The 12,791-nt window shown below is 42.2% G+C and overlaps 1 protein-coding gene across 3 annotated transcripts in view; it reads left to right on the top strand.

The window, feature by feature from the left end:
* Best3 (bestrophin 3) overlaps positions 1 to 6,919 on the top strand; it is an 87,499-nt gene extending 80,580 nt beyond the window's left edge. For all 3 annotated transcript variants that reach the window (XM_047548901.1, XM_047548899.1, XM_047548900.1), the window contains one exon: positions 391 to 6,919. In XM_047548901.1, coding sequence (XP_047404857.1) covers positions 391 to 1,315 — 925 coding nt within the window. In that variant the 3' untranslated portion in view covers positions 1,316 to 6,919. The remainder of the gene's footprint in view (positions 1 to 390) is intronic.
* Positions 6,920 to 12,791: the final 5,872 nt, after the last annotated feature.

Raw genomic sequence — 12,791 nt, 5'->3', positions numbered from 1 at the left:
ACTGGTGGTCTTGGAATGTATCTCCCACAGATAAGGGGGTGGGGCTACCATACAGTGGAATTTTTCCAGAGGCTACAAGATAGGTGATGGTGTCATCACTTAACCGTTAATGGAACGTGTGTTTGTACATCCTTGTGTTTTTAACATTCCTCAGTTATAATTTCAGATATAGTAAAGAGCAATAGACATAATCCAAATAAACAGGTCTCTTTGGGGTTCTCAATATTTAAGAGTTTAAAAGGTCCTCAGACTAAACGGTTGGAGAATCTTGGCTAGCCTATCTCAAGTTAAAGTCTCCCTCCTCCATGTCCAAAATCTGTAATGCAAAAATGCCAAACCCTTCTCCTAATGTTGAGACTCTGCCCCCAAAGCCTACTGTCATTGTTTCAGGCACTCTGGGTCGGACTTCCCCGGTGAGGAGTGGCTGTGGGACTACGAGAAGCACGGCCAACGGCACTCGGTGATCAGGAGGGTCAAGCGGTTCCTGAGTACCCACGAGCACCCCGCCAGCCCCAGGAGGAGGAGCTTCGGGAGGCAGGCCAGCGACAGCTCCATGTTCTTCCCGCTCAGCCCGGCCCGTGACCTGCTGGACGTGCCCTCGAGAAACCCCCACAGGGCCTCGCCCACCCGGAAGCAGTCCCAGTCCCTGGAGGGCAGCCCCAAGATGCACTCCAGCATGGGAGAGCTGTCCACAATCAGGGAGACCAGCCGGACCAGCACTCTGCAGAGCCTGACCCCGCAGTCCAGTGTGCGGGCCTCCCCCACCAAAATGCCGCAGGTCCCGGAGGTACTGGTCACCGAGGCTGAAGCACTGGAGCCCTCGTACGACGGCCACCACCACGACTCCACTACCTCCATCCTGAGCTTGGAATTCACCGGGGTTCAGCCCAGCAGGACTGGGCAGCAGGAGGAGCCGGCGGGACTCCTGACCCCCTCGGAGAAGGGGACCCCTCCTGGGGGGCCTAGTCCTCAGACTGGTCCAACCAGCGACGAGAGACACCTTTTCCTGTTTGAGGAAGACTCTGATGCTGACAGGTTCCTGAAAAGGTGGAGTCTCCCAGAGTTCCGCGAGTCCGGCCACACCTCCCTGGCAAACCTGGGTCCAGATCCCCTGAGCCCCGCGCCGGCTCTCTTGATCGACACCGAAACGTCTTCAGAGACCAGTGGAACCAACCTTGGGGCTGGCTCTGGCGTCTCCCCTGATATGCTGTACTTAATGGAAAACCTGGACGCCAGGGAAACCGATATCATAGAATTTAACACCGAGCAAACTGAGGAGTCTCCTAAAGGAATGCCACAAAGTTCTAGGACCTAGTTCTAGCCTAGATTCGCACTTTACCAAAAGCTCAGGATTAGTCCCAGAATACCCCAGGGGCTGGCCTTTTTTTTTTTTTTCCCAAAAATCATATCACATAAGCTACTTAGAACTTTGAAGGGCATTATGATCCTTTTTGAAAACCATAAAAATCAAATTCACATCATCCCAAAATGGCTATCATGGAAGCTATGCAGGCCATATTGAATTGTCTTAACCAAATAAGGAATCTTGTATAAATATTTATGACTTAGAAATTCACAGTTCTTATCTTTGGAAAGGGTCTTGCGGATCATAGTCCAATCCCTTAGATACAAAAAACAAGACAAAGATTCTCTTTCCTCTTTTTTTCTTCCTTCCTTCCTTCCTTCCTCTTGCCCGCCCTTCCTTCCTTCCTTCCTTCCTTCCTTCCTTCCTTCCTTCCTTCCTTCCTTTCTTCCTTCCTTTCTTCCTTCCTTCCTCCCTTTCTTCCTTCCTTCCTTCCTTCTTTTCTTTAACTGAAGGGACAGGAGATGGATCACATAATGCCCAAAGGCTCTTTTATATTTACAATACTTTGGGGCTTTCTAACGATCTCACTCCCACTTTTCTATAACTATTACTATTATCATTTTCTAATTCTTAAGCTCCATCAGTGTCAGAAAACTTCATTTCTCTTCACTCTTCTTTTTTTCTCTCTTTCCTTTTTATTCTGTTATCCAATTTTTTCCTTTCCCTTCTCCCTTGTGTCGCTCCTTCTCCATGACTCTCACCTGTCCTACCTTTCAGGTTATAGTATTTTATTTTTCCAGCTCTGTTGCTTGCTTCTTGCCATGGTGTTCAAAATATGAGGAACTGGCAAAACATCCTACCAAATAATCAATGATGTTAACATCTCCCACTCTTCTAGCCTCATCATAGAAGGGGTGTTGGAGTTGATGGTGTCCCACCATTCTCTCAAAGCCATTGCTATTTCTTTCTGTTTCCACTCTTTAATCTTGGACACTGGAGAAAACTGAAGCCAAGAGGATATGAAACTTGCATGACCGAATGCTATGGAACCAAAGAATAGCCTGGCTCAAATCTGTTTAACTTGAACTCTGAAGCAAAAATCCCTTGTGTCACAACATGGGACCAGTTACTGTGTCTTACAGGTCATTTGAAATGAAAGAGGATATTGGAGCTGGGTGGATAATGGGGTCCACGACAGCATGGTGGGATCTGGATGTTGACTGATCTCTTAGGGTAACCATTTGTTGCAAATCTGCAAGGACTTGCCGGAGGCTCACCACTCTCAGCATCTGTTGTCTGATAAAGCCTGACTACCTATGGCTGAAGAAATAAAGTCACCCAAATAGGTACCATTTACTGAGTGTTCACAGTGTTCCAGGCATGGCCTGCAAAGTTCGGAGATGATCTCTCTAATCCCCACAGGAATCCGATGAGATCAATATGCTATTCTATTCATTTTAAAGATGAAGAAGAGCTGTTGAAGAAGTAATGTGTCTAAAATCTCACAGCCAGGCTTACCGGCCTCAAGAGCCCGCACCCTTAACCACCGTGCTTCCTCACTACCCTGCACTGTTAAAGCCCTGACTCTACCTGCGGTTTTTCTGGCATTCTTCTCCAAGGGCGCTGTAATGGTTTAGATGTGAGTTGTCCTCCCAGAGCTCAAGTGCGACACAATGCAAGAAAGTTCAGAGGTGAAATGACTGGGTTACGAGAACCTTAACCTTTTCACACATTAATGCCCTGAGGTAGATTAATGGGCAGTAACTGTAGGCAAGTAGGGTGTGGCTGGAGGAAGTAGGCCAGTAGGGGCAGGCCTTTGGGGTTTATCATTTGTCTCTGGTGAGTGGAGTGCTCTCTGCTGCCTGGTTGTCCTGCTCTGCTTTCCTCCACCACACCCTTTGCCATGATGTTCTGCCTGCTCTTGTACCCAGAGGAATGGAGTTGGTCCTCTACAGACTGAGATCTCTGAAATCACGAGTGCCAAATAAACTTTTCCACCTCTAAAATTGTTCTTATCAGGTCTTTTGGTCCCAGTGATGAAAAGCTGACTAAAACAAGAGCTCTACCCAAATCGCAGTTCACGCTGAATCTCTCCAGCCTGGGAGGCTTCTGTGGGTCCTCCTGCCTAAGTCTACCTGCATCTTTCATGCATTCACAGAGGAGAGTAGTGCTCCAATTTTGAACCCTAGTCACAGTCCTCTTCATTTTCCAAGACAGAAGAAAGCTGGTGGGATCCTTCTCTCCCTCTCCCCACTCCTCCTGATGTGCAGTACTATCATTAGTGTGTTTTCATAAGACTTCCAATCTCAGTGGGCTTCTTAAGCTACATGAGAGCAATGATTTTACTTTCCACTAGCTTTTCTCAAAGAACTTAATGGAAATAATATTAGAAGAAATGCTGTATATTGATGGTTCTCTATATCGGTTGATAGAGCATTGGGAGAGCATTAACATTCCCAAAGCATTACATACAGACTGTGGGATCAAGCCCCAATATGAGACTTCTAAAAGGACACAACCCTATGCTTCTTCCAGTCATCAGCCTCTTCATGCAGTTTTCTTGAGTGTCTCAACTTATGTCCTTTCCTTCTTTTTGGCTCTATGTATTGTTCAAATTCAAATAAATTTCCACTTAGTTTCTTTTAAAATATAATCAATTTTCATTCCTAAATCCAAGGTGATAAATTGTACACAAATCAAATAACACATTTTGTGGAGGGATAGGAGAGTGTTTGTTTAACCTCTACTTCCATCCTTCCCTTATGCATCTTCATCCAGAAAATTATTTCATTTCCTCAGTATTTCTTCAAAATTTGAGATGACCTCCCATTTTCTCCTTGTGCAGAAAGTTGAATTGTGACTTGCTCAATGAGCCCATCTGGAAGAAATCAACTATAAATTCGAACCAGCAATTTCCCCAAGCAGATGAAGAAATTCTCTATTCATTCTAAAATAACTTTTTACCCAGCACAGACCAAGGTTGCAAAAACAAGGATTTCTTCTCATGTGCCTGATTTCATTGCCTGTCTAGCTCATTCTCTCCTGAGCGCTGAAATCTCACACCACCCTGATGCATGGCCCCAAGGGCCTGGTGGCTTAGTCTTCTGGACTTGACCATTCCAAGAACAGGCTCAGCTTAACTGTAGTCTGCAAGTCAGACAGTGCAATGGGACCCAGCCCTGTTGGTTTCCTTCTCTCCGTGCTCTCCAGAGAGAATGCCAGCCTGACACTGGGGTCCAAGTTCATTAAGGTAACGGCCCACTAACTTTTTCTGTTTTCCAAGAATTTAGAGAAGACTGGTCGTTAGCAAAACAAAGACAACTGTTCCCTTCCCTTCTTTTATTATCTGTCAGCTCCCAACTCATCACCTCCACTTCTCCATGTATCCACTTCTGGCCCTGTTCAGCTAAGCTGCAGAAAACATTTTAAATGGAATGGAGAAATGTAAAATTTACCACTAATGTAAAGAAAAGACTCACTTAAACATATCCCCCCTTTTTTTTTCAATGTTTATCCCTCTAATTTCTTTCTTCTCCAGAGAAATTGATTCGATTTTGAGACTTTATTATCATAAAATCTGCTCACCAAGAATCTGTGGTGCCCGGGCAGCCATATGGTATAATGGAATAAGTACTACAGAACCAGCATGTGAATTCTGACTTGAGCAAGCACCTGTCCTTCTGGATTTCATATTTTTGTCTGTAAAATGTACTGTTCTCCAGATTGTTTCCCTGGGCCATTGTGAGGCATCAGGAGAGAGTGGGTATGAGAAGATGGGACCCCAGATTGCACTGTGTGGACAATAGGCAAGATTAGGACTGATGTCCCTGGGCACTCACCGCAAACTTCTCTGTCCACCTTTGGCAATTTATTCTCTGAGATTCTAGTCTTTTTCATTCACCAAGCTTTTTTTCTAACATTCACAGTGTTAAGCTTCCAACTTATCGATCATGTCTTTCTCTTTGGACTTCTTTTTTCTTCCAGAGACTTCCCTACTTCCACATCTTCCTTCTCTCTGGCATTTTTTTTTATCATTCCTTCACTCACCACAGAATCCCAGGCCTCATCACCATGGCGATGATTTCCTCCCCAACCCATTGTGCGTATCCATCCATTCAATCGAAACGTGAGACTAGAAAAAATTAATGGCACTTGTTCTTTCTACTATAAATCTAGAGGATTTAGAACCCTCAAGGTTCAAGGTTAGAAGACCCTCTTTGGAATTCTAGTTTCACTAAACCTGGTCTTCTGTCAGCTAATTAGGAATAATATCTACAACTGTTAAAAAAAAAATAAAAAATCCTAAGCAAATCAGAACCTAATTCCACCTGCCCTTCCCCTTCACAACACTCCACATGATCAGCAAAAGACGTTTTCTGGTGTTCTGTGCTGCAGATAGAGAACGCCAAGGACTTACTTCTTTCATCTTATTAAACTATACCAGCTAGGTCCTCTATTCTTTCACCTGCTTTTTGTTTCTCTTAGTTCTATGAACCCTAATTCTTAGGAGTCTTTTCCACTGATATGGCCATTGAGTTGAAAGAACCAATTCAAGAACACCAGAATTGTCCTGATTGCAAATCTTACAAAATCCAGAAGAATTCCAACCCACTGACAAAGCTTGAGTGACTTGACCCCAAAATTCATGTCTCTCAACATGTGCAATCAGCCCATCTCTGGCCATGGCATGTAGAAAATGAAGAAATTTCCCTGTAAAATAGAGACTTGAATACGAATTTGCCCAACTATTCAATTAGGAAGGTCGGTTTGTTTGTTTTGTTTCTGAATTAGTTCAGAAATTGGCCTAAATCTTCCTTTTACCACAGGTAGATTTAGCCAGATGGTTCCCTGGAACCATCTTCTCTGAGCTTCTCATTTTAGATATTTGCCTAACAGAAGAAGCAAAGGGAATGCTGCATCCTGTATCCTGAAAACAAGAACATTTCTAAAATAGATTTCATGCAGAAATTCTGGTGTGTCCCTGGTTCTTTGTGGGCCCGTGGCTCTCAACTAGATGTGACTTTGCACTCAGGAGACATTTGGCAATGTCTGGAGAGGTTTTGGTTGTCACAGGGGCAGTGTTCCTGGCATCTGGTAGGAAGAGGCCAGAAAGCTGCTAAACATCCTGCTGTGTGCAAGACAGACAGCACAGCTGTCTGGCCCCAAACAGCAAGCTTAGGCAATCTGCTTTAGGCTAAAGGAAAGGAGAAATGAGACAGCTATCAAGGAGATTAATGATGAGAGATGAGCTACAGAAAGAAATAGAACTTAAGAGAACAGATGAACCCAGCAGCTGCTGAATCCCTATTCCACACACAAGCTGTGCAGTAATCACCATTTTCTTTTGATGCTGGAGGATCAGATATCTTGAATCCAGAGAAACTGGATTTGAAACCTGAAGTTCACTCTTAGAGAATTCCTTGGATGCTGTTACCAGTAGGAGTAAGTGCCACTGCTGGCATGATTGTAATTTTCAGAGATTGTAGTTGTTTAAAGGGTGACAATAATATATTCTGCCAAATATTATTTAAGAACTTGTACCAATAAACTTCTAGACTATGGATAGACAACTGATCCATCTTTACCTTTTTTAAATGCCTTGTTCAGGACCAAATAAATAAACTCTATCTTCTAGACAGACAATTTGGCACTTTATTTTTTTTTTTTTAATAGGAAGGATTTTTAGTAGAAAACAGTTACAATGGATAGGATCAGCTTACTTCCTTCTCACGGGTCAAACTCAGATTCCCGGCACATCCTAGAGAGTAACATCAAGGAATCCACGATGTCCTGGATGATGTCACCAGTTAGACCTCTGTTCATAGTCATTCATTAAGCCAACACTTAGTGTCAGGCATTCCACCAAAGGTGAGACCCCGGAAGTTCCTCTGTGCCCAGCCTCCCTCACGGATCTGGCACTGTCCTCTGCAGCTCTAATAACAAGACGCCTGCCAAAGTTCATTCATGTTTGTTGCTGTTTGTTTCCTTTCATCCCCAATCCTATTCCCTCTCCCCTATTTTAATTTGCTCAATGTGAAGCCTTCTGTGTACACGCTTACAACCAAAGGGTATGTGTGTCATGATTTTGTGTGTAAGTGTTGCTTTTTTTAACTATTGCTTTTACTTATTTGTTTAGTTTTTGTGGTGGTGGAGATTGAACCCCAGGGTACTCTACTACTGACATACATCCCCAGCCCTTTTTATTTTGAAATAGGGCCTCACTAAATTGCTGAGGCTGGCCTTGAACTTGCCATCCTCCTGCCTCAGCCTCCTGAGTCACCAGAATTACAGGTATGCGCCATCACACCTGGTAAAGTGTCTTTAACTTACCTAAATGTTTTCATATTACAGGTCTCATCTCTCTTTGTTTTTCATTCAGTACTATGACCTTAAGATCCCCCATTTGTGTACATCTAATCCATTGCTTCTGACTGCTGAGTACTCCAGGAAGTTTTATATCTTACCCACTTTCCCAATTGCCTCCTACCAGAGTCTTCTTTTTTTTTTTTTCATCAATAACATTGTTTATTAATTTTTTTATTTGTTCTAATTAGTTATACATGATAGTAGAATTCCTTTTGACACATCGTTCATAAATGGAGTATAACTTCTTATTCTTCTGGTTGTACATGATGTAGAATTACACCAGTCATGTAATCATGTATGCACATAGGGTAGTAATGTCCAGATGAATGGATAAGGAAAATGTGGTACATAAACACAATGGAACGTTACTCACCTGTAAAGAAGAATGAAATTGTGGCATTTGCTGGTAAATGGATGGAGCTGGAGAATATTATGCTAAACAAAATAAGTCAATCCCAGAGAACCAAAGGCCGAATGTTTTCTCTGATATGCGGATGCTAATTCACAATGGTAGGGGGGCGACTAGGGAAGAATAGAGGTACTTTGGATTAGACAGAGGAGAGTGAAGGGAAGGGAGGGAGTCCGGGAGTAGGAAGGATGGTAGAATGAACCAGACAGTATTACACGAGTCTCTTCTTGAATTCCCAGAAGCATTTCTTCAGTGTTCAGACCTCACACATTGGGCCTCCCCAGAAGCACAAAAGCATTCTTGCATCTTTCCTGCCCCTCCTTTCCCACCTCAAGCAGGCATCACCTCCATCTCTGGAATTTCCAGTCTAACACATGTAAAGTGACACCCACTTTTGTCTAATTGGCATTTATTTATGTGGTTGTCAGTACCTGTGAGGATCTCTTCATATCGTTCTTTGGGTATTCCTCTTCTGAAAATTGCCTTTTTGAATTCTTTGTCCTTTTACCTAACAAGGATTTCTTTTTTCTTGTTGATTTTTAAAAGTTCCTTTGATTTTCTAGAATTATAGTAGACTTTGCTGGGTTTATACATTGCAAGGGTCTTGTCCAATCCCTTGCAGGTCTGTTGTAAGCATCCGTCGTGTCATTTGTTGAATACAGTCCTTAATTTAATATAATTTTGTCAATTTATTGTTTCATGCCTTCAAGTTTCAAATCAGAAATCCTTCCCCATCTCTGTTGTCATGGTATTTGATTACATTTTTTGTTCAATTACCTTTACAACATTAGGTAAGGATCAGTTTTATTTTTCTCCATAGAATGAACCAGTTCTTCTGCAACCCTTCCTACTACATGACCAGTTTATAGTTCCACGCAGTTCATGTCAATCAGAAACACTGGTATGAAACAAATAGCCTCAGAGAGGTGAAAGACAGGGTGGTAGGAATGGAAAAAAGATGAGCCCTAAACTCATAAAGCTCTGGCTCCTGCCTACCAAGTACAAACCTTCTATCTGTTGCCTGGCAGCTTTTCCCCCCGTCAGTGCCCAGAGTGTTTAAAGTCTTTAACGCTCATCTGCACGAAAGACCACTAAAAATAGGCCATCTCTTTTATCGGACTGACACTAAGCTACAAGAGGCAAGCCTGATTCATAAGGAGCTGTTGCTGAATGAGAAACAGAGGTAGTGTTACACAGAGAGCTCAGGATCCTTCAACACTCAGAAGAAAGCAGGATCCGATCCAGAGACGTGGAGTCCATGACCCAACAGCATTTAGACTCCAGGATCAGCAAAGATGGAGGCGCTACTCCAGGCCAGCATTGCTGGTCTGCTGGCTCCCATCTGCCCAGTGAGCAGGGCTTTCCCACAGCCCACGTCTTTACTCCTGTAACAGGCTGTGCTCCGAGACGGGTGAATATTAGGTGTTTATTGCCACCTTTGGCCCTGTTCTTCAAATCAGCTGCCATGTGGGGGACGGTCATAGATGGTTTCATTGGACCCTAAAAACTCTGAAGGGAAAACACCCTTCAAGATTAGAAAACATTTTCAAAAAAAAAGTCAGTCCTGTTGTTTCCCGATAAAAATGGATTTCAATTACTTTTGTAACTTAAAAAAGTAGCAGATTTCTCAACAGAGTACTCATTCACCTACTCAACATAGTTTTTCTCCACTTGGCCCCAATTCGGAGGCTATGTGTCTCCTGGTACTCTGCAGGGAAGGAGGTCCAGCTGGTGAGAGGCCAGGTGGGATAATGCCATTCTGTGGGGATAAGGGAAGAGGGGTCTGTGCCCTCCCGTCTCAGAGGCAGCCATATCCCTTCCACTGGAATATGAGCTCCATTCTCTGACTCTTTCAACCAAAAAGTATTCTATGAATGAATGCTTGAAGAAAAGATAAATAAAACCAAATCATCTCAGGATCCACAGTCAGGACCCAGAAGATCTCAAGATCAGAAGATCTAATGTGACCACAGACTTCACCGTGGTCTCAATCGAGTTGCTTGAATGCTCTGAACTCTACATTGCTCATTTCTAAAACGAATGGTTAGCTCTTCCTTTAGTTGTATGCACACATACAACTAAAATTAGAACAATTCAGAGATCAGCTTGGTTCCTTCAAAGATGAAACACACCAAAATAATTAATAAAATAAATGTTGGGCTAAGTGATTTAAGAGTCCCTCTCAAATTTGGGTTACAATAACGTCTGTGGAGATACTATACATGGGGAAGAAGAAAGAGAGTCATGGTGCACACTGAGAAAATGGGCTCAAATGGCAGAAAGAAACACAAAGAGGAAGAGGGTCAGGGATGGAAGAATCAACACTCATTGAGTACTTGGGATGTACCAAGTACTTTAAATGTGTCATTTCAGCTGACTTCATAGCATCCACAAAGTACTATTACCCATTATATAGAAGGAATAGAGAATTGAAATAACTTGCTAAAAGTTACAAAATTGAAACTTCAAATCTGAGAATTAAACCCAGATTTCTTAGGCTCATTGATGATTCTACCATTCCACACTGCATCCAAAAAATAATTATCTAGAATAGATAGAAGTGTCTGCTTTCATGAACAGGCACTTCACAGAAGAAGAGTTATGAATGGTCAACAAATATATGAAAAAATGTTCAACATCTCTAGCAATTCAAGAAATGCAAACTAAAACTACACTGAGACTCTACCTCACTCCAGTCAGAATGGCAATCATCAAGAACACAAGTAGCAATAAATGTTGGCAAGAATGTGGAGACAACAGCACACTCATACATTGCTAGTGGGACTGTAAATTGGTGCAACCACTCTGGAAAGTAGTATAGAGGTTCCTCAGAAAACTTGAAGTGGACCCACCATTTGACCCAGTTATCCCACTTCTCAGTATATACCCAATGGACTTAAAATCAGTGTGCAACAGTGATGCAGCCATATCAATGTTTTTAGAAGCTCAATTCACAATAGCTAAGCTATGGAACCAACCTAGATGCCCTTCAACAGATGAATGCACAAAGAAAATGTGGTGTATATACACAACGGAATATTACCCAGCCATAAAGAAGAACGAAATGATGACATTTGTCAGTAAATGGATGGAACTGGAGACTATCATGCTAAGTGAAATAATCCAATCCCAAAAAGCCAAAGGTCAAATGTTCTCTCTGATATGCAGATGCTAACACACAATAAAGTCGAGGGGTCAGGGATAGAAGTTCATTAGATTAGACAAAGGGGAATGAAGGGAAGGGAGAGGGGATAGGAATAGGAAAGACATTAGAATGAATCAGACATAACTTTCCTATGTTCATATATGAATACACAATCAGTATCATAACTCCATATCATGTACAACCACAAGAATGGGAAGTTATGCTCCATGTATGTACAATAAGTCTAAATACACTCTACTATCATGTATATCTAAAAAGAACAAATTTTTTAAAAAAGTAAAATACAAAAAAATGAAGAACCAATGGTACTATAGAATTAATTTATTCAGTATTAAATTAAGTTAACTTCAAGAAAGAAATTTCTGTTTTCAGAATACAACAGGTAAGTAATCAATTGCTGTAACTACTCCACTTCCTCTGCAACTTACTCTTCAAGGTCTGATGAGGGAGCTGGAGATACCAGCATTCGTTGAACACATGTTTGTGCATTTATCATAGAACACTATGGTAAGTGTTAGCCATTCATTATCACATTTAGTTCTCAAATAGGCATGTCACTATGGACATTTTACAGATAAAGAAGCTGGGGTTTAAGAACATGAAATAGTGTACCTGTGTCACAGAACTGATAATTAGCAGAGCTGGGATTCAAAAATCAGGTCTTCACATAAACCATCAGGCATATATATTGTTTCCTTGAAGGACAGCCCAACCCTAGAGTATCTCTCTCTTTACAGATGCATTCCCCACAGTTACGCCTGTTCTCCTGGTGATCCCTTCCTTCATTGGCAACAACCTAAACTTCTGTGTATAACATACAACTACAACTGTACTTTGTCACTAATCAAAGTTTCTTTGGCTGCTTGAAGCAAGCCTTTGGATCCAGTGCAAGATCACCATTCCTTCTTCTATGTGCACATGTGAGATTTTTAGGTTTGGGGACTACCCTCAAAACACAGAAACCACATTAAATGTGTGGTGACCTATGCAATTGAAATGTGTGAGCCTGACAAAGGAAAGAAACCCTTGCACACATGCATAAAGAAGAGATCATCTCACATCCACCCTTCTCCCTGGGGACAGGTGCCTTGGAGTGTGTAGGAGACCTCAGATATAAATCTGACTCAGTCAGCCTTGATTCCAAGTGCTAAGAATGATTCTGATGTTTGAAGGTACATTAGAATGTTCAAACAATTTCACTCCTAAACCCAAGTCAGCCGTTTCATCTGCTGCTCAACTGAAAAACATCTACCATTCTTTATCATCCAAGTATGTGGATATCAGAAAAAAGGCACTTTATTAGCCATCAGCATGGTACCTTCCTAAGAAAGTTTCAACGGTAGTTTTCAATCTACCAGGGTTCTCACAGGTACTAACTTTAGAGCCTAATGCCTGCACAAGGTCAGCATCCGTCAGTCAAGGGTTTATACTGGGGATGCCAAAGGATGAGTTTCCTGAAGAGAAGTGTGGCAGTGGAAGTACTTAATGCAATTGTATTGAATGTGGTGTTTGTTTCCTTTTTTTTTTTTAAGTTAAACAAAATA

Source organism: Sciurus carolinensis, chromosome 4 (genome assembly GCF_902686445.1).
Source record: "Sciurus carolinensis chromosome 4, mSciCar1.2, whole genome shotgun sequence".
NCBI classification, from domain to species: Eukaryota; Metazoa; Chordata; class Mammalia; order Rodentia; family Sciuridae; genus Sciurus; species Sciurus carolinensis.
Note: the sequence above shows the minus strand (reverse complement) of the source record. Positions and strands in the feature narration are given on the sequence as shown.